Source organism: Hemicordylus capensis, chromosome 4, assembly GCF_027244095.1.
Source record: "Hemicordylus capensis ecotype Gifberg chromosome 4, rHemCap1.1.pri, whole genome shotgun sequence".
Taxonomy (NCBI): Eukaryota; Metazoa; Chordata; class Lepidosauria; order Squamata; family Cordylidae; genus Hemicordylus; species Hemicordylus capensis.
Window position 1 is genome coordinate 162,441,265 of NC_069660.1, and position 24,730 is coordinate 162,465,994.

Here is a 24,730-nt window from a genome sequence, read left to right on the forward strand (position 1 = left end):
TCAGGGGCCACGAGCCTGGCCCCAGACACGCCCCCCCCATGTCTGACATCAGACGTGGGGGGTGTTATTTCAGTCCTGGAGCCAAAATCGGCATGCACTGCATTGGTAGTGCAACCAGAGTTATTGTCCGTGCCTTAAAGGCAGGAAGAGCCGCTCCTGGTCTCACTTCGGGGCCGATAGAGCTCCCTCCCAATGGGGCCGTGCGGCCCCGTTTAGGCGAGCGATCGGCCCGCGCTGCATTGGCAGCGTGGCCGGAATGGCTCCCCCTGCCTTTCAGGCAGGGAGAGTTGCTCTGGCCCGTACTGCCCAATGCAGTGCGGGCTGATCTCCCTTCCAAATGTGGCTGTGCGGCCCCATTTGGGAGACCTTGCCCCCCGTGTCTGATGTCAGATGTGAGGGTGTGGCTAGCCAGGGGGCGAGGCCAGGGGGCTGCGGCAGTGGCCGCACATGGGCCACCACCAGCCTCCCTATGCTGCTGGAGCTGGTCTTGTAGTAGCAAGCATGACTTGTTCACTTTGCTAAGCAGGGTCTACTCTGGTTGCATATGAATGGGAGATTACATGCATGAGCACTGTAAGATATTCCCCTTAGGGAATGGGGCTACTCTGGGAAGAGCACTTGCATGCAGAAGGTTCCAAGTTTGCTCCCTGGCATCTCCAAGATAGGGCTGAGAGAGATTCAGGCCTGCAACCTTGGAAAAGCTGCTGCCAGTCAGTGTAGGCAATACTACACTGTATATGGCAGCTTCCTATGTTCCTAACTGTGCAATGTCTTCCACACTCCATTCAGTGGATCTTGCACAGGAACAGCACTTAGTCAGAGGTGGACTTGTAAATCATGTCCAACAACTGCAACAAGATTCCTGAAAGAAAATTCGATGACAGGGTATTGGTGTGGGCATACCCATAAGCCTTAGGAGATGGTTCTTAACAGCCCGGCTTATATAAGGTCTTAAGTGCAAAACACTTTTTGCTTCACCTAGGCAAAATTCCTCATAAGCTTCACCTCCAAATTAAACACCCAATTTTGCTTGGGGTTTGATTCAATGGTAACTCTATGTATATGTGTGGAGTGTGCTGTATATTGATCATAAGAACATAAGAACAGCCCTGCTGGATCAGGCCCAAGGCCCGTCTTGTCCAGCATCCTGTTTCACACAGTGGCCCACCAGATGCCGCTGGAATCACTGGCTGTGAAGACTGTCCAAACTGCAAATCAAACAGTCAGTACTGTGCAAATTCTACCTCTCCTTGTATTTCTACCTCTAATCAGAGGCGTAACTATAGGGGGGGCAGGGGGGCACATGCCCCGGGCACCATCTTTTCTGGTCACGTGGGGGGTGCCGCCATGACCAAATCTTTTTTAAAAAAAAATTTAATTTTTTGTTAATACAAATGTTTCCTGCTCAGTGCAGCAGCGCTGCAGCAGTCAAGGGAGCACGTCGGTGCCCCCTTCCCCACGAGCGGTCCCTTCTGCACCGCCTGCGCCGCACCCCCCCATTGCTTTGCTGGCGCCTGGCAGCCAGTCGGTGGCCTGACTTGGCGGCGGCGGCAGGCGCTTGTGAGGAAAAACCTAAGTATAATGTAGTATGTTGGGGGGGTGGGGGGGGCGCGGTGGGGGGGTGCCATTTCAGTGCTTGCCCCAGGCGCCGTTTTCCCTAGTTACGCCTCTGCCTCTAATCATCCACTTCAGTGCAAAGGAAGACCAAATCTTCTTCCAGAACTAATGAGAGAAGAATGCAGTTTTGATTCCAGGATTTAGCTCAAGTGGACAATGCAAGCATTAATCCCATGACCCTTCACATGCTGTGTGTTCTCTTAGCATCTAAAGGAAGTGAGATCAATGTTTGCATTGTCCAGCAGAACCTGACCCCAGGCTGCTACACTGATGACAGATGACTTAAAAAAGGTACTAGACACATTCATGGGATACAGATCTATAAACAGTTATTAGCCATAATAACGAAATGGAACCCGCATGCTGCGGGTACCAGATGCTGCAGTTACTGGCATACTCCGAGGAGGCCTGCTGCCTTCATGCCCTGTGGCTTTCCTTGAAGCATCTGCCTGATCACTGTTGGAAACAGGATACTGAACTAGAGCAATCCTCAGTCTGTCTAGCAGGGGTCTTCTTACGATTAATTTGAATCATTTATTCTGATTTCAATACTGTTTTTTTTAAAATCAAAGGTCAGGCCTTTTTTATCAAAGGGCAGGTTTTTGCAAAGACAGGGCTGCAATCAAAGGCAAAATAGATGTGTGGAAGGGAGAAAGAAGGTAGTAGGGAGTCAGGAGATAAGCAATGCTAGGAAATAAGGAATCATAATTGTGTGAGAGAGAGCAAGTTGTGCCAATGATGTTACGACAGTGCAGGCACAGTGAGATAGTGTCGTGGTGAGAAATTGACAGTGGCAGCTGTGTGTGTGTGTGTGTGTGTGTGTGTGTGTGTGTGTGTGTGTTTGTGTGTGACAGATATTTCTTGGTGACTGCTGTGATAAGCTCCATGTCTGGCCTTGAGACTAACTTGTGCTTCACTCACTGCTCTGGTCTGCTCTACAATCTGCATTGCAAGGTGTACTCAGTCAAAATGTGGTTGAAGTTGCTCTGAGTGTATGGCTATGCTTGCTGCTAAGAGTGCTGCTGCGGTAGCTGTTGCAATGCTAGAAAGGAAGGAGTCATAACTGTGTGTGAGAGAGAAACTTGTCCAGTGATGTTACTGCAGCACAGGCACTGTGGCTGGCAGTGGATTCTGGGTCAGGGATTCTTTTTTGGCCATTTTTGGACTGTGTTTGAAATGTGTGTTCTGTGTTGGGAGGGACAGATTCCCACTTACCATGTGCTTCTGTAGCGTTTTTTCAAGGCAGGCTTGCAAAATGCATTTTAAATTGTGGTACAAAACCTGAGTGTGCACTCTGTGATTCAGCTTGTTCCAGCCATAGTTAACAATGAGGAAACTCCAAACAACCCATTGTTCCCCATGGGTAGTTTCTAGGGACACCAAAGTAGGTTGTGTGATAGGGCATAATGGATGCTACCTACCACCAGAGTTCCCTCTAACAGGCATTCCCATATGTTGTTGACTACAACTCCCATAATCCCCAAACAAAAACCATTGTTGCTGGGGATTCTGGGAGCTATAATCAACAACATCTGGGAATCCCTGTTAGAGGGAACACTGCCTACCACCCAACCCACAAAATAAATGGGCAAGTGGGTGATTTTAGTCATAGTCTTTATTTCGGTCTTTGACCAGCAGCGGGTGATTTTTACAAATTTTTAACCTTTCTCCAACCCCCAACCCCCCCGCCATAGGATCCTATGGGGGTAAAGGTTAAAAATTTATGGGAAATTACCTAAAAGACAATTATTACTTAAATGACTAACCTAGTAAACTCACAATAAAATACCACTGAGCAATGGCCCTGTATTTCTTTCTTACCTATTCCAGAAGACTATGTTGTATGTAATGCAGCCAATGTTTTAAGTCCATTTGTCTGAAATGGGAGAATTAAGAGTGTGCTCAAACCTTTCCCACTGAACTCAACGGGACCTAAAAGTGCTTGACTGTATCTGAACCATGCAGATGGTAAAACAGAATGAGAACTTCTGAGCACTGTGGGAGACAGTACCTGAGAGGCCACGTTACTGAGCTCCACAGCAATGTCACAGGCAGAGTTCCCGAGGCCAATCACCAGAACCTTCTTCCCCTTGAACTTTTCAGGTCCTTTGTATTCCCTGCTGTGGAGGAAGCTACCTTTAAACTTCTCTAATCCTGCATGAAAACGTGGGAAAACAAACAGTTGTCTCAGGGGAACAATTAAAAACACACAAATATAACTCCTTGGCATTGGGGCACTATATATTCTGACATGTGGTTATGTAGTCCTTTGAAGAATTTGGTAGAACAACTGCTAATTTTACAAGTTCCCGACAGGGGCGCACCTAGGTCATTTTGGCACCTGGACCGCCCCCACCACGAGGCCAAGCCCCAAGGTCTGGGGGTTAAAGCGCCTCTGGTTCCCGAGGACAATTACATTCAAACAATACACACAGTAATCACACAAAGTATGAATTGAGCTTGTACACTCCTATGATTTTTTCCTGCTTATCCCACAGTATCTTGAATTTCTTTTTGTCTCAGCTCCTATTGTTGGCCTAATCTGTTGCCAAGATACCAAAAAATACATTTGATCATTCTTAAGTGGCTGAAGCACACTGCTGACTATAAACTAAAATTTCACAGTAGTGTGGATAGGAGTATGGTCAAGGCTGCCCATTAGCACTTTGACACCTGTGGAAGAATAGTGCAGCCACTGTTACAAAAATAAATTAAACCAGTGCCCAGTAGCACCACAGATCTGCTGCTTGAGACAGCTACTTTATTCTGCCTTATGGTCAGCTTACTTAAACCAATTTAATATATAATAATAATAGGCACAAATAATGCTCTATAGATATAACAACTCCCACAAGTGACTAAAATAAACTCATCCACTTGCACAGTCCATATCTGTTATGAAGTCCATATGAGGTACACATATATTGTAAGTGACTCGGTGATAATTTTAGAGTAAGGCCTAATTCTATGCTTTTTTCACAAAATCCGCTCATTAGCACATTTGAAAAAGGTGTGCCATGGACATAGAAAAACTGGAGAGTAAAGGATATAGGAGAAGTCATAATCCTACTGTACATCTAAAGAAAAATTGGCAATGTATTATTTAAATAATTCTAATATTATTATCAAACCAGCTGATAAAGGTGGTGCTATTGTATCTCTCTGAAACCACTGGTCAATTTATTTGTAGAAATCATGCCAAAACTCCTGTTTTCTATATCTTGCCCAAAATTCACAAACCTGGTTTTCCTCCAAAAGATAGATAGACCAATTATATCAGGTAAGGGCTCCATATTAGAATCTTTGGTACAATTTTTGGACTCTTTTCTACAGCCTATAGTACCGAATTGAATTGTCCATCTTATAGTAAAGATACTAAACATTTTATTAATACTACAGAAGAGCTCACTGTAGAAGTACCTTTTTCATTTGTGACATTGGATGTACAGTCTTTATATACATCTATCCCACGTGAGGGTGTAAGAATGGTTATTGAATAACTGCTTAATTCTAGGTCACGTAGGAATCAAGCAAAAGTATTTTCATGTCTCTCTCACTTAATTCTCTGTACTCAACTTGCACACAAATCCAAAATTCAGGAAGAGGCATCATCTGAGAACATATCGAGAAGAGCTGCTCAGACTTCTCCAAGGCATGGGGAGACAGAAAGAGGGATGGACAAGAACTGAAAACCACCCGGATCCTGTACGGCTTACAAAGCCAAGGCACGCACAGCAATGCAGTCACCTCTTTGGCCATTTTTTAGATGGGCTCTAGTAAGTGTCTCCCAAGAGGGAACTGTCCCCTGGCCCATCAGCCAAAGAGGTGTCACAGCTGTGCTTGCTCTTGGCTTTGTGAATGGCAAAGGAGCCTAGTAAATGTTGGCTTCTGTCTCTGTCTGCCTCCCATTGACCCTGACCATCTCCACACCTTGGAGATGGGTAAGGTCTTTCCCTCCTGAGTTGTTTGCGACCCCCTGGTGGGTCCCGGTACTCCCCAATTTGAGAACTGCTGTCTTAGAGGGAAACTGGAAACTGGAGCAAAGGGGCTCTGACAGCTGGGAGTTAATTACTGTGCTGGCAGCCACAGCTGCAAAAGGAAGTTTTCTGATTTAGCCTACAAACCCTCCTGCCCTTGGGGACCCTCTCTTCAAGGCCACCAGTACATAGGAACACAACCCTGACTTGAGGTTTAAACTATATGCCACATTAAATGCATAGTTGGCCCTTCCACTTATATTTGAAAGTAGCAGACATGGAAAGTGCTGGTCAAAATTTGGGACTGCAGTGTGGGGGGAAGGGTGTTTTTATTTTGGTTTTTTTAATCCTCTCCCATAGCACTCTCCCTCTCCTCTCCCATAGGATTTTTTAAAAAAAATCCTCTCCCATAGCACTGCCATTCCAACAGGAATTCCCCCCACTGAAGTTGACAGTGACCATTTCTCTCCCAGAGAAATAAGACTTTTGAGGGGGGATGGGTTCATTAGGGCCACAGTATGAGAGGAAAGAATTTTTTAAAAACCCTCTGCTTCTTCCCATGCTATAGTCCCAATCTTGATTGTCCCTTGTCTCTATATTGTTCTTTTTTTAAGGAATGGAAAATTATACATTTAACACAATGTGTAGTTCAGCCCTGAAAAGGTAGCGAGTATTCACTGTAAGAATATGAAAAGAGAGCCTGGAAATTTATTGCCTTGAAAATGAAAAACTGAAAAGATATCATTTAACCATGAACTTAAATAATAAGATTGGGCCATTCAAATGCCTCAGAGCAAGGAAATGCAAATATGAGCTTCAACTATGTGTTTTAGCAAAATATAATAAAAAGCACAGCTGTCTCTGTGTAGTTACACCATAGTTAAAGATCACAAATGGTTAGATGAAAGTATACTTTCTTTGCATGGTCACTTACCAGGGAAGCTATTAATTGGCATATTTGGATAGACATGATGTCCAGAGCAAATCATAACCGCATCAAAAACATGTGATTCCACCCTGCCATCCTTCTCTGTTACAATCTCCCATTGGCCAGTGGCAGGAAAATCCGGGTGTTTCTTAATATTCTTCACAAGAGTCTTTGAGGAAACATTCAAGGAAGTATATTAGCATGGCTTAAGCTTTAAGGCAAATTGAGGTAAATCGTGTTGTTATAAGTTTGGTGTCCAACTATCATTTAATGGGACTATTACTCTGATTTTTGTCTAAAATGTTACCTGTTTGGAGTCAGGGATTTGATACAAAAGTGTTGGCGATCCAGCTCCATATGGCTTCAAACTTTTGCACCAACAATACTAATAACCACTAGGAGGATTGGGAGTAGAGATAAATAGTTTGGGACTCATTCTTTTTCCTGTTTCTCTGTCTCTATGACCCCTCTTGATAGAATGTACTCAGGAACTTCTGGGAGTGACTTCTTCTTCTCCCCAGAATAGAGGTTCACCTAGGTAATTTTGGAGCCTGGACCTAAAGGCCTTTGGAGGCCCCCCACTGCAATTTAAGCATCATTTTTTTTAACACGTACGTTCTTGAGGGCACAAACTGCTGGAAGTTCAGGACTTTGTGCTGTCTCTTGTCTCAAAGACAATGGAGGACAGACTGGTGAGTCAGGGCTAGAGGGTCAAGACATTGGTCATCCCTTATCTACTGCTCTGACACTATCCCTTTGGAATGTAGATTGCTACTCTTAAGGACTAACTTCCTTCCTCTCTCCCTTCTCTTCCTGTTCCTTCTACCTTGCAACATGCTAGCAAGCTTCTCTCCCTGCACCATGTGTGCAGAGAAGATGCAGAATCCATCTGCATCCAGCTAGATAGATAGATTAGAGATCCTAACTCCTCACTTTCCTATCTAGAATGGAGTTCCTTAATAAACGCCTTATATATTGATTTGAAACTATGAACTGGCTCCAAGTTACTTTACTCTCAGCATACACACATGCCTAACTAAATCAGCTCTGTTGTGCCTCTGTGCACTCTGCTATAATTGAAAAAGGGTTTCTCTACCAGAGAGAATTCCCAAAACAAACCACACCACCCAGGACAGTCTAAGGACGAAGTGGGGGGCTCCTAGGGGTGTGGATGACTTGGACCTCAGCCCCAAAGTCCAGGGGTAAGAGTGCCTCTGGGTGGGAGTTGTAGACCAACAACATCTGGGGACCCCAGGCTGAGAACTCATGACCCAAGCAACTGAGCAACGTCTTGGAGGAGGGGGGCAATATTATTTAAGGGGGACAGAGAGCTGCATTTCAGCATCCTCTATGTCAGGGGTTCCCATCACCTCCCATCATTCACAGGCTGGGGGTGATGGGAGTTGTAGTTCAGCAACATCTGGAGTACCACAGGTTGGGAATCCCTGCTCTGTGACACTGGAAACAAAGATCCTCAGGTACATATCAAAGATCTGGAGGTCTAACTGCTTAGGAAAGCAAACTATCTTGGGTAAGGCTCAACAAAACTATCTTTAAGCTGGGCCCCTCTCCAAACCCTCCAGGCCCCATGTTTACCTCACCACACCACTCACCAGCCTTCTTGGCAAACCAAGCTCCTTGGCAAACCCAGTTTAGAGGGACCCTAAACTGAAGCATGGTCTCCCTCCCCAGCACAAATCCAGAAGGGCCGCAACAAGGCTCACCTCCATCGAGCCCCCTCCCACTCTCCTCCAAACCACCCACCACCCGATTCTGCCTCCTACTAACTAGATCCAAGCTTCTCCAACGCAAGCTCCCTAGAACAAGCTGCGTTGACAATGCCGATGAATCGCCTGGGATGGGGAACTGCACTCTCTCCCCCAACTAACTTGGGTCTTTGGCAAAGGAAACTCTGCCATATCCCCAAATCTTGGACACAATGCGTACCCAGGACTTTGGGGACGCCAGAGAGACCTGTGCGCCTTAGGCGCTGTTGTACCCTGGTTCTTGGAGAGCGTTGCACACAGGATGGTTTCAGGCCCCAATCATAAGGGAAACGGCACCCCTCCCTCAAGGAGAAGTGGCGGCAAGCAGGAATCAGTGGTGTGCAAAGCCCCAGAGAGAGGCCCCCGCCTGGTCCGACCCCGTCCACCTACTACGCAGCGGTGGCCTGCACAGATTGCCCCCGCCGGCACCCAGCAGGCGCGCTGCACGCCATGCAACTTGCTGGGGACTGCCGCAGGGGCGGCTGCAGCCTGCTGCTCAAATGGAGGGAGGGAGCGTTCGGAGGCACCCCCAAGTAGTGAGGACCGGGCCAATATTATTTCATTTCATTTCATTTAGAGCCACCTAATGGTGCAGTCGGGAAGTAACCTGCCTAGAGAGCAGGAGGCTGTTGGTTTGAATCCCCGCTGGTGTGTTTCCCAGAATATAGGAAACTCCTTTATCAGGCAGCAGTGATATAGGAAGGTGATGAAAGGCATCATCTCATACTGTGCAGAAGATGGCAATGGTAAACCAAGAAAACCACATGGCTCTGTGGTTGCCAGGAGTCAACACCGATTTGACGGCATAACTTTTCCTTCCTTTTATATATATTTAAGTAAAAGGTAAAGTGTGCTGTCAAGTCAATTTCGACTCCTGGCGCCCACAGAGCCATGTGGTTTTCTTTTGGTAGAATACCGGGGGGGGTACCATTGCCTCCTCCCATGCAATACGAGATGATGCCTTTCAGCATCTTCCTATATTGAAACTGCCCGACCAGCAGGGATTCAAACCAGCAACCTTCTGCTTGTTAGTCAAGCATTTCCCTGCTGCGCCATTAGGTAGCCTGCCCATAAACCCTTACAGGCTTGAACTTCAAATATTACTTAATTATTATCGCCAACAAGAAGAACCTTAATAACTGTGAATGCCTCCTGAATGAGCCATCTGAGAGAGGTAAAATCCCAGGCCAGTGTTCTGCAAGGCCTGTGTTTGTGTAGGAGAAACAGAAGTCTTTCAATTTTAAATGAGTTTTAAAGAGCTCCGTGTTTCTTGCTGGAATGAGGTGGAATGTAAAGTAAAGCTCAGTCTTGGAGTGATGGTGAGGGGCTCACAATTTGCTCTCTCAGGATCTGTTGCCTGCTATAGGGCTACCTAGGGCTGTCCTTAGGGGTGTGTGGGGACCCAGCTGTTTGAGGTTGGAGGAGTTAGATTGCCTACCCCAGGGTTTCTCAACATGTGGGTCCCCAGATGTTACTGGACTCCCATAATCCCCAGCCCCAGTGGCCTTTGGTTGGGGATTATGAGAATTGAAGTCCAATTACATCTGGGGACCCACACGTTGAGAATTCCTGGTCTACCCATCTGCAGCAGAACTGCACAGGTAAGAAGAGCACTGCTAGTTAGTATTGTCTGTGGAGTTAAAGTTCTAAGTATCGTCGTTTCTTTAGGAAATACATCAGATAGACAGCCAATGTACCAAGCTGCTCACTACATCAGGAGAAGGGGAGCAAGACGACAGAAGTCTGTCTCTCAGGTGAGAGAGAATAAAACCTGAGAGTATCAGTTGAACAAAGGGCAAACAGGGCAGACAGCATGGTCAGAAGGGATTCCTTTACTCAATATATCTATTCCCCAATGCCCCTAGTGGTCAGTGGGGTTGCTGATGCCAAGAGTAGGTGGTGCCTTCAGGAACTGCATCTCCAGCAGCAGTAAGGCATGTTGGAAAGTTAAAGGACTTTGCGCTGTCTCTTGCCTCAGACAGTGGAGGACAGACTAGTAAGTCAGAGGGCTAGAGGGTCAAGACATTTGTCATCACTTCTCCACTGCTCTGATGCTATCCCTTTGAAATGTAGATTGCTAATCTCAGGGATTCAAACTTCCTTCCTCCTTCTCTCTCTCTTGCTACCTGCCTCGCCTACCTTGCAACATGGCAGGTTCCACTCCCTGCACCAAATATGCAGAGAGGATGCAGAATCCATCTGCATCCAGTTAGATAGATAGATTAGAGATCCTAAATCCTCACTTTCCTATCTAGAATGTTCCTTAATAAATGCCTTTTATATTGATTTGAAACTATGAATTGGCTCCAAGTTACTTTACTCTCAGCACACACGCATGCCTAACTAATCTACTGCTGTGTTGTGCCTCTGTGCACTCTGCTATATTGAGAAAGGGATTTTCTCACCACAGAGAATTTCCAACAAGGCGAAGCGACAGCTCAGAGATGCAGGGGGCCCCAGTGAGGCGAGGCAAAGCGAAGCAGCAGCGGCAGCAGCAGCATGGAAACTCCTGCCTGACGTCTCCCTGCCCCCACCACCACTGGCCCCGGAACGTGGCTCCCGCTGCAGCAGCTGTGCTCCAACCCAGTCGGGCCCCTGCGGTGGGCGCTGTTTGGCCACATGCAGTGGTGGCTTTGGCTGAGCTGGACTCCTCCCACAGCTGGGCTCCTCTTCTCCACTATGCACAGCTAAGCAGAGTGCACCATGGGGTCCCAGCTGGGGCAAACCACTTTGTATATTTGTGAATTAAGCAAATATTACCCCCCAAAGCCCCATTAAATGTCAAGTACTCTCACTGTGATAAAATAAACTAAATCTCCGCCCCCGTGCCGCCCCCCACACAAGAGAAATGTAACCAGAGCACAATCATCTTCATCACCAGGAAAAATAGTCGAAAGTAGCAAAGCAGAGGGAGAGGATGAAATGAGGCCACACAGACAAAAAGGTTTGAGTCCATACATGGCAATTATGCTGACTGAATATGAATTTAACTTGCTGTTTTTGTCTCCATACACTTATGCTTGGGGGTAAAGGTTTCCTTTTTTACATGGAATGGCTTGAAGCATTTACAGTAAAGACGATAACAATTCCTAAATAATATGATGGTGCAGGACAGCTATTACATGACTTGACCTCTGCTAAGCAGTGACCTACCATCAGGCCTGATATGATTTCGGATGACCCCATCCTCCATTCCTTTTGCAGAAACAGCCCTCCTTCAGTGTCCATCCTTACAGGCTGTCCTATTGAGCACTGTCTTTTTGCACCCTGGACTTCAAGAATCTTGAGAACAGAGGCTGACATTTTCAAATGCTCTGGACCTGTCTGTACTTTTTCAAAAGTCTTATCCTGCTGTAAGCAGATCATCATCTGATAATTATCATGGCATGCTCACTCTGTGTGAACCCCAATCACTCAACACTTAGATTGCAACTTTTTACCTTAAACTTGATGTACTTCTCAAGCTGGAAGTGTTTTGCAAACATCTGGATATATTCCTGAAGTTTGGTGTTGTGCATAAAGACTGGAAAATTTTCTGGGAAAGGGAAGTCGGGAAAGCACGTCATTTCTTTACATGAGTTGGTGAAAACGGTGCGGTAAATGCTGGCTCTGCCTTCCTCTGCAGATTCCTAATGGGGAAGAAAAACATAGTGTAAACAGGTTAAGGGATCTGTTGTAAAAGAAACACTTGCTCCAGGAAGTTTTTTCATACTTTTAGTTCGCATCTCCTCTGGAATGGAGATGTGCATTCACATATCGGCCAAATTTAATCCAAAGTCCCTGCGAGCTATCAGGGAGCACTTCACACAATTTGGGTTTTTCATCCGGCATTATAGTGTAGCCCGATTTATATCTGGGATAAAAATAATAATAATCCACTTTTTGCATAGGTTTTGGGGGGCAACTTTGAACTCACAGTAAAGACTCTCAGAAAACCCGTGGTAAAGCCTCCTGTCTAGGAAAGCTCAAGGAGGTGGAAATCCTTATAACTAACTTGAAATTTGGGTTGCTACATGTTGAGTTTTCTAGGAAGGAGCCCACTAATATTGTTCACAGTGAAAAGGCATCTGGGTGGTACTCCGTCCTCGGCCTCCAAGAGGCAGGAAGTAAGCCAGTGGTGTCTTCCCCCACAGAAGAACAACTAGAATCACTTTGAGCTTCCCATAATCATTGGGCTCTTGGGGAAATAGTGCTTAATTTGTAATTCAGCCATCATGATCTGGACAAATATATATATACTGAATCAGGAAATTATAAATTATGATGACATGATTAATCTTTATCTTAGTGTGCAAGGACCAGATAGCAAGGACAATGGCCACATTCGCACATAACATGGAACATTGTGAGAAGCAGCTGAAAAACTCTGTGTTTGAAGTAACATTGAATTTTACTGGCCACAGGTGTCCAGGCAAATGTCTAATATGGCTGGACTATCTAGTGCTGAAAAGGAGTTGCCAGGTTTTGCTGTAGTTTTTTTCTTTCCCTGCCTCCCTCCCTGAACTCCATTGTGGGTTTTTTGCTAGCCTCTTACTAGATGGTCTTCAATTTATTTATTTTTTAATGTTGCAGAGAATGTGCATTGACACCATAAAACCATGTTTTTCCCCACATGACTTTCATGCTCATATTCCAAGGTGTCTTGCTGAAGCTAAGAAGGTCAGTACAGAGATATGGAGTGGAAATTTGCCAGAATATGACCTTCAGGGACATATTTTGGTAAGGCACGATGGACTTCAGAGGAAAGACTGCTGAAAATCACACCTTTCCCCCATTTACATGACAGTACAGCACTAGTCTGGAATTTGTACTGCTGCACAGTTGTAATGTTAGTCCAAATGTCCAGCATTGTTTCATGAAATTCTTAGTAACAATGAATGGATGCCAATGCAGGCTGTGTTCACACAATCCCAGCGCTGAGCCCTGTGGAGCTGACAGTGAGAATCCAGAATTTCCAGGCAATTCCTGTCCAAACCGCTGTTGTTCGATCACATTTAACCAGCATAGGTCCTGGTTATCAATCATGGTTAAATGGGGTTGAACCACAATGGTTTGTCCAGGATTGCCTAGAAATTCTGGGTTCTCACAATCACCTCCACAGGGCTCAGTGATCCTGATGAACTCTGCTAGGCAAGTTCAGTAATTTCAAAGCTGTAATTAATGTTTTTCAGGTGATTATCCTTAGGAGGTGTGTGAGAGAGTACATATGTTTTGTTGATTTATTGAGTATCCCAATTTAAAAAATTCTTTCCACATAAAGCTTTGCATTTGTTTCAATAACAAAACACACAAAAATACGCACAAAATGTTTTTATTGATCAAGGGGATCAAATATTTCCATTCAACTACCTGACTACTTGAAAAACGTTTTATGATTTCATGTAAGGAATTGATAAGGTGCAGTTGGCTTTTTTAACTGCATAAATATATCAAACATTTCCAGATCATAATCTATTTAGGGAATCAGGAAAATTTGTATAGTTAATTTTATGCAAATGAGGGGAAATTTGCATGGAAATTTTCCAATTTAAGAATTTCCAAAAGACTCATATCTCTCTGGATGGACAACTATCTGGAAAAGCATAAAGTTTAATGATGGGAAAAGGCAGGATATAATAATGTAAATCCACAAAGCCCTGCAGGTAACAAGCTGGAGAAATACAGAATCACTATCTTAGAAAATAGAATCATATGGATACATGCATATTCCTATGGGGAAAAGAAAAAGCAGCAGAAAAGGAGTCTAAGGAGCCGTATTGTTTCCGCAGGCTCTCATCCAGCGGAGCTATTCAGGGTTGTGAGGGGGCTAGTAGGGCCCCCTACTCCCCTGAATCCGAATTTGGAGCCATCAGTTGCCCGCTGTGATGCTTTTAATGAGTTTTTTCTGGACAAAGTCTCTCGTATTCTGGTCGATCTAGATCTAGATTTAGGCTCCACAGTTATCGCAGTGTCAGATGCAGAGGTATCCAGCAACTCCTCTTGTGTGGTTAGACTGGATCAATTTCAGTTTGTGACTCCTGAGGATGTGGACAATCTGCTCGGAACAGTGCGTCCTACCACCTGTCTGCTTGATCCTTGCCCAAGGATGTGGGCTTATACTATCTGGCAAGGGGGTTGTTGTGGAGAGCCTGATAGCAATTATAAATACCTCTCTGAGGGAGGGCAGGATGCCTCCTTGTTTAAAGGAGACAATTATTAGACCTATTCTTAAGAAGCCTGCCTTGGACCCCTCAGAGTTTAATAGCTACAGGCCTATCTCCAACCTCCCATGGTTGGGCAAGGTGATTGAGAGGGTGGTGGCCTCCCAGCTCCAGGCGGTCTTGGAGGAAACTCATTATCTAGACCCATTTCAAACTGGTTTTCAGGTGGGCTATGGGGTGGAGACTGCCTTGGTTGGCCTGATGGATGATCTCCAATTGGGAATGGACAGAGGAAGTGTGACTCTGTTGGTCCTTTTGGATCTCTCGGTGGCTTTCGATACTATCGACCATAGTATCCTTCTGGAATGTCTGAGAGTGTTGGGGGTGGGAGGCACTGCTTTGCAGTGGTTCCGCTCCTACCTTTCTGGCAGATTCCAGATGGTGTCACTTGGAGACTGCTGCTCTTCAAAATCTGAGCTTTTATATGGGGTCCCTCAGGGCTCCATACTGTCTCCAATGCTTTTTAATATCTACATGAAACCGTTGGGAGAGATCATCTGGAGATTTGGTGCTGATGACACCCAAATCTATTCCTCCATGTCAACATCATCAGGAGAAGGAATATCCTCCCTGAATGCCTGCTTGGAAGCTATAATGGGATGGATGAGGGATAGCAAACTGAGACTGAATCCAGACAAGATGGAGGTACTTATTGTGTGTGGTTGTCACTCGGGAAGCGATATTGATCTACCTGTTCTAAATGGGGTCACACTTCCTCAGAAGGAACAGGTACACATTCTGGGAGTGCTTCTGGATCCACACCTCTCCCTGGTTTCCCAGGTTGAGGCAGTGGCCAGAAGCGCTTTCTATCAGCTTCGGTTGATACGCCAGCTGCGTCCGTTTCTTGAAGTTCATGATCTCAAAACAGTAGTATACTTGCTGGTAACCTCCAGACTTGATTACTGCAATGCACTCTATGTGGGGCTGCCTTTGTACATAGTCCAGAAACTACAATTAGTACAAAATGTGGCAGCCAGGTTGGTCTCCGGGTCATCTCGAAGAGACCATATTACTCCTATATTACAGGAGTTGCACTGGCTGCCAATAGGTTTCTGGGCAAAATAGAAAGTGCTGGTTATAACCTATAAAGCCCTAAACAGCTTAGGCCCACAGTACTTAAGAGAGCGTCTTCTTCTGCATGATCCCCATCGTCCACTACGTTCATCAGGGGAGGCTCGTCTGTGGCTACCTTCATGTCGTTTGGTGGCCACCCAGGGACGGGCCTTCTCTGTTGTTGCCCTGAGACTTTGGAACGCACTTCCCATGGGAATAAGAGTCTCCCCATCTCTAGTGGCTTTTAAAAGGGGTCTAAAGACTTATCTTTTTATCCAAGCTTTTTAGCTTTTTAACTTTTAGCTTTTTAGCTTTTTGACTTTTTAATTTTTTAAACTTTTGATTGTTTATTATTTGTTTTAAATTGTTTTTAGTATTTGTTTGTTGTGAACCGCCCTGAGACCTTGGGTTAGGGTGGTATAAAATGTGCTTAAATAAATAAATAAATAAATAAATAAAATAAATAAATAAATAAATAATTCATTGATGATAAACTGACATATAAGTGATTTCTATCTCTCATCATCCCTTTAATTATGTTAAAAGTTTTCATGGAGGTATTTGTCTCCAAATAATGCATGGCTTCTGTTGGCACTGACAGCTATTTTCACCGTTACATAAAAATAGTCCCTTTAGTGGCTGCTGCTGGTGTCTACTCTTGTGTTTCTTCTTAGATTGTGAGCCGTTTGGGGATTGCCTGGCGAACCATTTTATTCTTTTTCATTTTCTATGTAAACCACTTTGCAACCCCCTCTTTGGTGTGTGTGTGTGTGTGTGTGTGTGTGAGAGAGAGAGAGAGAGAGAGAGAGAGAGAGAGAGAGAGAGAGAGAGAGAGAGCAATGTAGTTGTAGTTGTCATAGCACATGCTGCTGATCAGGTATGGGCTAAAAAACTTCAGCTCCATACAGACTTCTGCCAAAGGCAAGCTATATCCATTGTGCAACCTTTGCCTAAGCCAATTGGACATGAATTCAAGAACAAAACCTAGTCTACCTGAGATATTGGTTTAATTAATAGTTTGGATTCGTGTGATTGTTGGGCTGACTTCTGCAAAGAGCGGGCAGCAGAATCAGCCTCAAATGATGATTTCCAACTGAAGCTTGCTATACCTAGGAGACCCAATCAGTGTTCCCTTTAACAGGGATTCCCAGATGTAATTGATGACAACTCCCATAATCCCCAAGCAAAAATCATTGCAACTGGGGATTCTGGGAGTTGTAGTCAACATCTGGGAATCCCTGTTAGAGGGAACACTGGACCCAATCCCAGTGCAGCCTGACCAGCACTTCCTGTTTCCAACAGAATGTGTCCATTTGGGTAGTGACCAAGAACAGGCATAATCGATCATTACCTCATGAAGATGTGGGGTTGGTGCAGCAAACTATGTAGAAACTACTAGTTCTAAGACTAGTAGGAATTAAAAGGCAACATCCAGACTGGTACTTGTGCGAACAAAAGATGTTCCACTCATCCATGTGGGGAGGAGCAATCCCACCCTTCTTTCTGAAGTCCCCTGCGAGGCAGTCAAGGAACTCTCTAGGAGATCTTTTCAGGGGGGAAAGGGGGATCTGCAAAAACCTTCCTACCCCTCTTGTGCAAGTTGAACATTTTCTGTACATGCAAGGACCAGTCTAGATGCTGTTGAAGGTATATTGTGTGAGGGAGTGCATGGAAGGCAGCAGTTCTGAGAAGCACCTGCAGAAGACTGTGAAACCTAGAGCAGCCATTTCAAGCCAGGTCAGTTCCATTGTGTGCTATACTTCTGCCTCCTAGGTATAATGTTAGTTTTCTATGGCAAATGTCACAATGGCCCTGCCATCCAAGTGGCAGCTTTCAGATATGAACAGCAAATGAAGGCTGTGTGTTACTACGATATTTTTCTTCCATCTCAACACTTTCTTTAATCATATTGAAGAAGAGGAGAGTGACAACAGAGAGAACACATACAGTGTAGTAGCAGTGAAACTTACTGGACTATACCACTATAAATATCAGCATGTCAATTTGCATGACTTGGAAATAATGTCCATGCACTGGCTTACCTATTGTGCAGCTGCCTGCAAATGGAAGGAGGTGCTGTGGGTGCTGCCTCCATGAAACTTCCTCATGAAACTGGGTTGGCATGCCTGGCGATGGTGCAGAGGCTCCTTCCAAATGGCACAGAGCAACAGAGCAGTTCTGTCCGACTCCTAGCACTCCAAATTGAGGCTGGGCAGAGCTGCAGTGTGCCATTTGGACAAAGCCTTCTAAACCATTGTCAGGTGTGCCAACAAGAGTCTCCTGCTAACTGAGCAGAGACATACCTTTTCAAAGTGGTGATTCTCTTTATTTAGAAAGGGGAGATCAACTGGCCCTATCCATCCCTAGCACAGCATCCCTCCAGTGGCTGTTGCTATGGATGTGCACGGAACCGGCGGGAGCTGGTTCAAAGGTGGTGGGGGATAACTTTAAGAGCAAGGAAGGGTGCACCTATCCCCCCATGTGCGCGAGCGAGCCCAGTGTGCATGCACGCATGGGCTACTTCCGCTTACTTCTGGTCCGAGGAGGGGACAGGGCAGCAGGGAGGTATGCTGCCACCCCCCACCCCCAGACCAGTTTTTTTAGCGAGCGCCGGTAGGGAAAACACAGCGTGGGGGGTGGGTAAGTGCACCCTCCCCCACCCTTAAAATTATCCCCTTCCCCCGCCTTCAAACTTTCAAACCACCCAGTGTTCAAACCTGATCGGAGGCCTGTAAAAGGGTATTTATTTATTTGCACCCAGACCCAAGGAGACACGGACACAGAAGCATTATGGAGGAATTGGCCACTTTATTAGGGGTACAAGTTTTAAATAGTGCCTACAGAGGCACGGCAGCTGGGGTTGGCATTCACAGCAGCAACAGTGCGGACTCGAATGGGGGGGGGCCACCGCGTGGCCACCCCCGCCCTAGAATCTCATGGTGCAGACTCCTTGGATCCAGGCGGCCCACCTTCCAGAAGGGGGCGCCCTTCGTCGCCGACCTAAGGTCAGGACCCTGCAATTGACGTCACCCGTCCGACGCTGTCAAGCCATACGGAAGGGTGTCGGTTGCAGAGAGGTAGGAGCAAGGCAGCATCCCTGATCTGTAAAGCCTCAAGGGATCCGCCCCTCCACCTTACAGCTAAAGCTTACCTAAGGTGCCTCACCGCATTAGCCGTTCACCTCCGCACTGTGCCCGCCAACCCCCAGGTAAAAGTGACCACAATCTATTCCCTGGCTGACTATTCAATCCCGCTAAGTAACATTGCTAGTAACTGGTATAGGTTGAGGCAGGCAAAAAAAGGTGCACGCTAAGGCCAATCAAGCATATACCCCAAAAATTCCTGCCCGGCCCCAAACAGCGACCAGCAAAGCCCGACCTATGTCAGAGGGAGGGAGGGAGGGTGCTCGATCAGGGAAGGACTGAGCCGGCGCAGGCCTGCTGCTGGCTCGCTGCTGCTAGCCCTGCCTCCGAGACGGAGCCGGGTCAATGGGAGCTAGCTCCCGGTGCCACGTGCTCCCGGAGGTGGGGCTGAGGGCAAACAAGCCACGCAGCCTAGAGAGGCTGCGATCGGCTGGCTTATAGCTATGTAAGCTGCTTTGGGAACTTTTCTTGAAAAGCGGTATATAAAAATTGTCATATTCATAACAAGGTTTCAGTACATATGGAAGCCGTACCCAAACTACCCACTTCCATCAGGTGGCTGTGCAGTATATAAGCCACTATTACCAAGGCTTTGGCTTACAAACTGTGTGGTGAAATCCTCAAAAGAGTGTCACCTGGGAAGCACAAAGTTCTAAGGAGGTCAATCCTCATTTGCCAAGAGTGGGTAAACTCATATCCACCCAAACCATGGTGGCTTGAATGTTCCTAGCAGGAGAATTCCATTGATCCATACTGGAGGTGACTATTCCCTTACTGCCCCATCGTCCCAACATGGTTTAGGGGAAAGGCTGCTCAAAAAGGGCCGCTGCATAGTTCTGGTTGTATTTCCCTGTATGTGACTGGGGCATAGTGGCAGATCCTGTTCTATTTTTCTTCTAATGCTAGTGTTGAGTCAATGGTCCAGTCTACAAATCTGCATGTGAAATTTCAGGCGACATGCTCAAAACCCTGTATGAAGATCTCATCACGGCAGGGCTGTCCTTAGGGCATGGCAAGCAGGGCAACCACCCCAGGCCCCACTCTTTTAACCCCCATTAGAAATAACTGGAAGGGGGCCCTGCACTGAATGATTTGCCCTGGGCCCCGCACCCCGCCAGGGCTCTCTAAGGACAGCCCTGCATCACAGTCACCTGTTGAACAGATGGCTGGTGCAGGATGGGGCAGAATCAGCTTGGAAAGGATGTGTGTAAATTTAAGAATGGTTGAAAAACCTTCATTAAGGTATTAACATGACTGCTAATTTGGAAGCGATCTAAAGATTAAGGCAGGTTATTGCCTAGTCATGCAGTGTGTATAGCATTACCTGATCTGTTTGCACTTGGATTAATGTTCTGCTAAGAATGGTTGGCAAAGAAGGGTTGCATAAGAGACACAGAACAAAAGACAGAGGGAGAAAAAGGTCTGCGTGTTTGTACTCTGATTCACTGGAAAAGAGGCTCGTGAATTTTGTGGGTTCTTGGGGAGCCATTAAAACAAACACTCAAGATTTGACCTGCTATTCACTGTATTTATTTTAACTGTGAAAGGAATTAGGAGTGTCTATAAAATTTGTGTGTGTACAGTATGGTGTCAGTTGCAAGCTGCTACTACTACCAAGACAGTAGTGATACCAGAACCATTACTAGTTAGTGGCTTGAAACAGACACCATGCATACATACTTCATGGAGATTTTTATTTCCTTTCACAACCTAAAGTAGTTACAAATTATTTCCTTTTTCTGCTGCATGTTTTTTTCAGTAGCTTTAGCAAGCTATTTATTTTTTATTTTATTTTTATTTTTACATTTTATATCCTGCTCTTCCTCCAAGGAGCCCAGAGCGGTGTACTACATACTTAGGTTTCTCCTCAAAACAACCCTATTAAGTAGGTTAGGCTGAGAGAGAAGTGACTGGCCCAGAGTCACCCAGCAAGTCTCATGGCTGAATGGGGATTTGAACTTGGGTCTCCCCAGTCCTAGTCCAGCACTCTAGCCACTACACCATACTGGCTCTCGATTCTTCAGGAACGCAAGGTCCATCTGTGAAATGGGGACAATGTGTGATTCCAAGTGATTTCTGCATGACTGGTCACAGTAAATATCAATCATGAGAGTCTTAGTATAGTGACTAACTATAATTGATGCCACCAATTAAACAGGTGTTATTGGGACAAGTGTTTTGAAGTAATCTTTGCTCCATCCCTCCCCTTTCACCTTTTTTAAAAAAATGCAATTCTGCACACACTCATCTGTTCTCTATTCCCCCTAAATAGGCACCTCATTACTCACTTTCCTTCCACTTCTGTCTGGGCTCCAACTGTCCTTATCTACCTCTGATAAATCACAGTCCCTGTTTTTGCCTCTTGTTCAGTTTTTCCCCTCACCAGTTGCTAGAGTTGTCATTTTTCAGGATTCAACTCCAGTCTCTGGAAATTAAATCTCCAAGGTGGTGGGCAGATGCATTGCTGTCTCTCAAACCATTGTCAGCTTTCTTAAAATGTATTGGCTGTCTCCATCCTCACTGGATAATGTCTTAAAACAGCATAACTTGTAGAAAGGGAGGTTATTTGGGGTTTGGGACAGCTAGTCCCAAGAGCAATGGACACACTGGCAAAGCCATGAACTTCCCTTAACTCAACGGTTCCCAGGTGTTTCTTGACTGGACAAATATAATATGCCTTGATTACGCTCTTTCGAAGACAGACTCTGGCTGGCCCCTTATTTATTGAACTATTGCTAAGGTTCCTTGCATTTCCAAATTAATAAGATTCTTTAGCCCTCTTCAGACATTAAACAAGAAGTTCTGGGAAGAAATAATCTACCTTATTTCATTTCACCATAATCTTAATTAATAATTGCCAACTTCCGCTTCAAACATTCATGCATCCATCATCTTGATTTTGAGTGGATGGCATCATCACAAACTACGTGGTTTAGGTGTCCCTTTAACTGTACTAAATTTGGTCGAAATTAGTTCCCACTTGCGGTCATGGCCTCCAAAATCATCAGTGGAAAGTAAGTATGCAGGGCATCAGATGACAGAACACCTAATAATACAACTGAGAACAGAGTGAACAAGCCCATGAAGTTCCCCAGCCCTCATGCCCCCCAACCCTTTTTGGAGGCCAGAAGCACATTTCCCACAAAATGACTTGGAAAAGTAAGTCATAAACTGTATACATAAATACTGTATATACAAAATATGTTATGCTACCAGCAAGAAAACAGACACACATTTCATTTTCCCATTCAGTCACTGCAGCATTACATGTTTTCATGATGCCTTACAGCTCTAGATGTGTAGCAATGCATATGTCAGAACCAATATGTATTGTGGTTAGAATCAATTATCAATGACAGAAGCTCAGATTCTGGCAGTCAAACAGATGGAATGGGACTCTAAGCTCTAGTCAGAAGGAGATACTTCCAGTTACAGGAGCCAGTACATTTTGTTGGACAGATGGGGCATTTATCCTACCATTCCACACTCACCATAAACTGCCACAGTCCCCCAATACCATCACTCCTCTCAAAGCATGTAGGTTCCAGTCCTTCCTCCAGGCAGGACTTGATGGATGCCAGTCCACTCACTCCAGCTCCAATAACTGCTACTTTTTGCACCATGGTGTCCTAGTGCAAAGGGAATTGTGCACAAGCTTCCTTGGCGAGGGGGTGAAAAGACCTTTGGGCCTGTATGCTGCTGAACAAATTTCAGGAGTCAAACACAACTCAGAGCCATAAAACATGTTTTTTTTGCTTTTCACGCGCAGCACATGCAAATGTAGAGAATACACATAACATCTATGCAAAGCATCCCTTTCTCTTACATATCCTGCCCTGTCCAAGACGTATTCAGTTTCAAGCCATTTCCAGTCCACTCTTCAAACTGGCTAGGCTATCAATACACCAGTTTCCCATGGGGACATATTATCTACATTCTGCTCTGTAGGAAATTTTAAGAGAGCATGTTGAAAAAATCCAGGTGCATACAGCCTTCACACTGAAAATGCATAGAAAGTAATGTCTCCACAAAGAATGGCTTGCACTCCATTGCATCCTGAGCATTATAGTTACTCCAAACCTGCAGACGCCCCTGCTGCTAAATGACTTTGAAACACCACATTTGAATGAGCAGAACGGCTGACTAAGCAAGCACCTTCTCATCCTCTCTTACAATTGCAGGCTATTATGAAGCGCAGGGACTTAACACAGATACTGGCACAATAAATCTGAGACTAAGTATACTCTTCTGCCGCTTGCATTCCAGTTCCATTTGAGCTGTTTCTTTCGGATTAGCCAGCCCCCATTGTCTTACTGTTCTTTTTTCCTTTTCTGCTATTCCTCTTCTCTCAGTCCTCTTTTCTGCTGCTCCTCTTCTCCCAAGTTGACTCAAGGGAGAGAACAACAAACTGGAACATGGTTTTTCCATTTACTTTTGGAAGACGGCCTTTGGAATGTAGGAGGAGTTTCTCTTCCAGGTCGGAGGGGTGATTGTGGCCCTCTTCCTGCAGCCCTCGGGGAACGGTTAATTATTCATGATTTGTAGTCCACCCGTTCCTACTCTATTGTGCTTGTGGTCTCTTTACGTTCCAGCTGCTTATTTCCAGATGCTCCAGGAAAGGCCTACCAAACCATGAGCTTGCTCTGGAGCAAGTGAGATGCAGATTGTGCTCTTTATTTTGTTTCTGGACTCACCAGCAAGCTCCATTGCATCCCAGACTGGACTTCTTATAAGAACAGCCCAGATCAAGCCCAAGACCCATCCTGTTTCACACAGTGGCCCACCAGATGCCACTGAGAAGCCCACAGGCGAGATCACACTCTCTCTCTCTTGCTGTTGCTCCCCTGCAACTGGTATTTAGAGGCATCTTGCCTCTGAGGCGGAAGGCAGCCTATAGCCACCAGACTAGTAGCCATTGATAGACCTGTCCTCCATGAATTTGTCTGTCCCTTTTAAAGCCATCCAAGCTAGTAGCCATCACCACATCCCATGGCAGAGAATTTGGTAGTCTCCCGCTTCACCCTTATTTTAGTATCTCTAGAGCTGGAATAAATATTGGGCCAATTGGGATGAGAGACCCATCGACATATACAATAAGGCTGGGGGTGCATCAAGAATGTGCTCAGAATGACATTGGTAGAGAATGTCCTGATGCCCTCTCAGCATGTCCCTTTTATCATGTGAGGGGGCTGTTCATCTGAATCAGCCCTCTACACTCACTCGCAGTACCTTTTCAAATCCTGTCCTTATCGCATTTGCGGGCAGATGTCTTGTCCAAACCAGTCCATTGCTATATGAACCCATAGAGATGTGCGACTAAACTTCAAACCAAATTGGGCCCAATTCGGCTCAGGATTGAGTCAAACACCCCACCCACCTACCCCGGGCTGGTTCAGAGCTACTTCAGGGGTGCCGGATGACATTAAACTCTGCAAAAAAAGTTTGACTTGTCACCACCGAGAACTTCAACAGCCTTGGGGTGGGGGGGGTGCAGCAGCAATAGTCTCTGGTGGCCCCCCCCCACTGGCCTTCCCTCGAGTCTCCATGGGCCAGTTCGATCAATTTCAGGGTCATTTTGGCCCTGTTTGTATGCACAATGGGCTATTTCCATGACCTGGTCATGCAAATGGCCCACGTGCATGAGCAACAGCCCTCCAAATTACCAACACATGCACAAACAACAAGGCCAAACTGGCCCTGAAATGGGTCGAACCAGCCCGTGGAGACTCAGGGGGAGGCTGGCGGTGGGGAGCCACTGGAGACTAGGGATGTGCATAAACCGGTTAAGTGCTCCTTTTATGATCAGCGTTCAAGCCGGTTTGAGCCAGCATTCCATCTGGTGTTTGAGCCGGTTCAGAGGCAGAGGGTCTTTTAAGAGGCAGGGAGGGTGGCCTTTCCTGCCCCACCACTTTCCCCCCACCAGCACTTTCCCCAAAACCACTGGTTTGGAGCTGCAGCACACACACACACACACAAAAATGTCGGCCACTTCTGGAACGACGATGACCGAGGCTGCAAGGAGGTACACTGCAGACCCACACCAGCG

At 45.8% G+C, this 24,730-nt stretch overlaps 1 protein-coding gene across 2 annotated transcripts in view; it reads right to left on the reverse strand.

The window, feature by feature from the left end:
- Positions 1 to 23,110, reverse strand: part of FMO3 (flavin containing dimethylaniline monoxygenase 3) — a 39,769-nt gene extending 16,659 nt beyond the window's left edge. The window contains exons 1-5 of one of the 2 annotated variants that reach the window (XM_053247255.1): positions 22,999 to 23,110; positions 22,176 to 22,380; positions 11,729 to 11,917; positions 6,529 to 6,691; positions 3,629 to 3,771 (exon numbers count right to left, since the gene is read on the reverse strand). In XM_053247255.1, coding sequence (XP_053103230.1) covers positions 3,629 to 3,771; positions 6,529 to 6,691; positions 11,729 to 11,917; positions 22,176 to 22,307 — 627 coding nt within the window. In that variant the 5' untranslated portion in view covers positions 22,308 to 22,380; positions 22,999 to 23,110. Of the gene's footprint in view, positions 1 to 3,628; positions 3,772 to 6,528; positions 6,692 to 11,728; positions 11,918 to 22,175; positions 22,384 to 22,998 lie in introns of both variants that reach the window. The other variant, XM_053247256.1, reaches the window with a different exon arrangement.
- Positions 23,111 to 24,730: the final 1,620 nt, after the last annotated feature.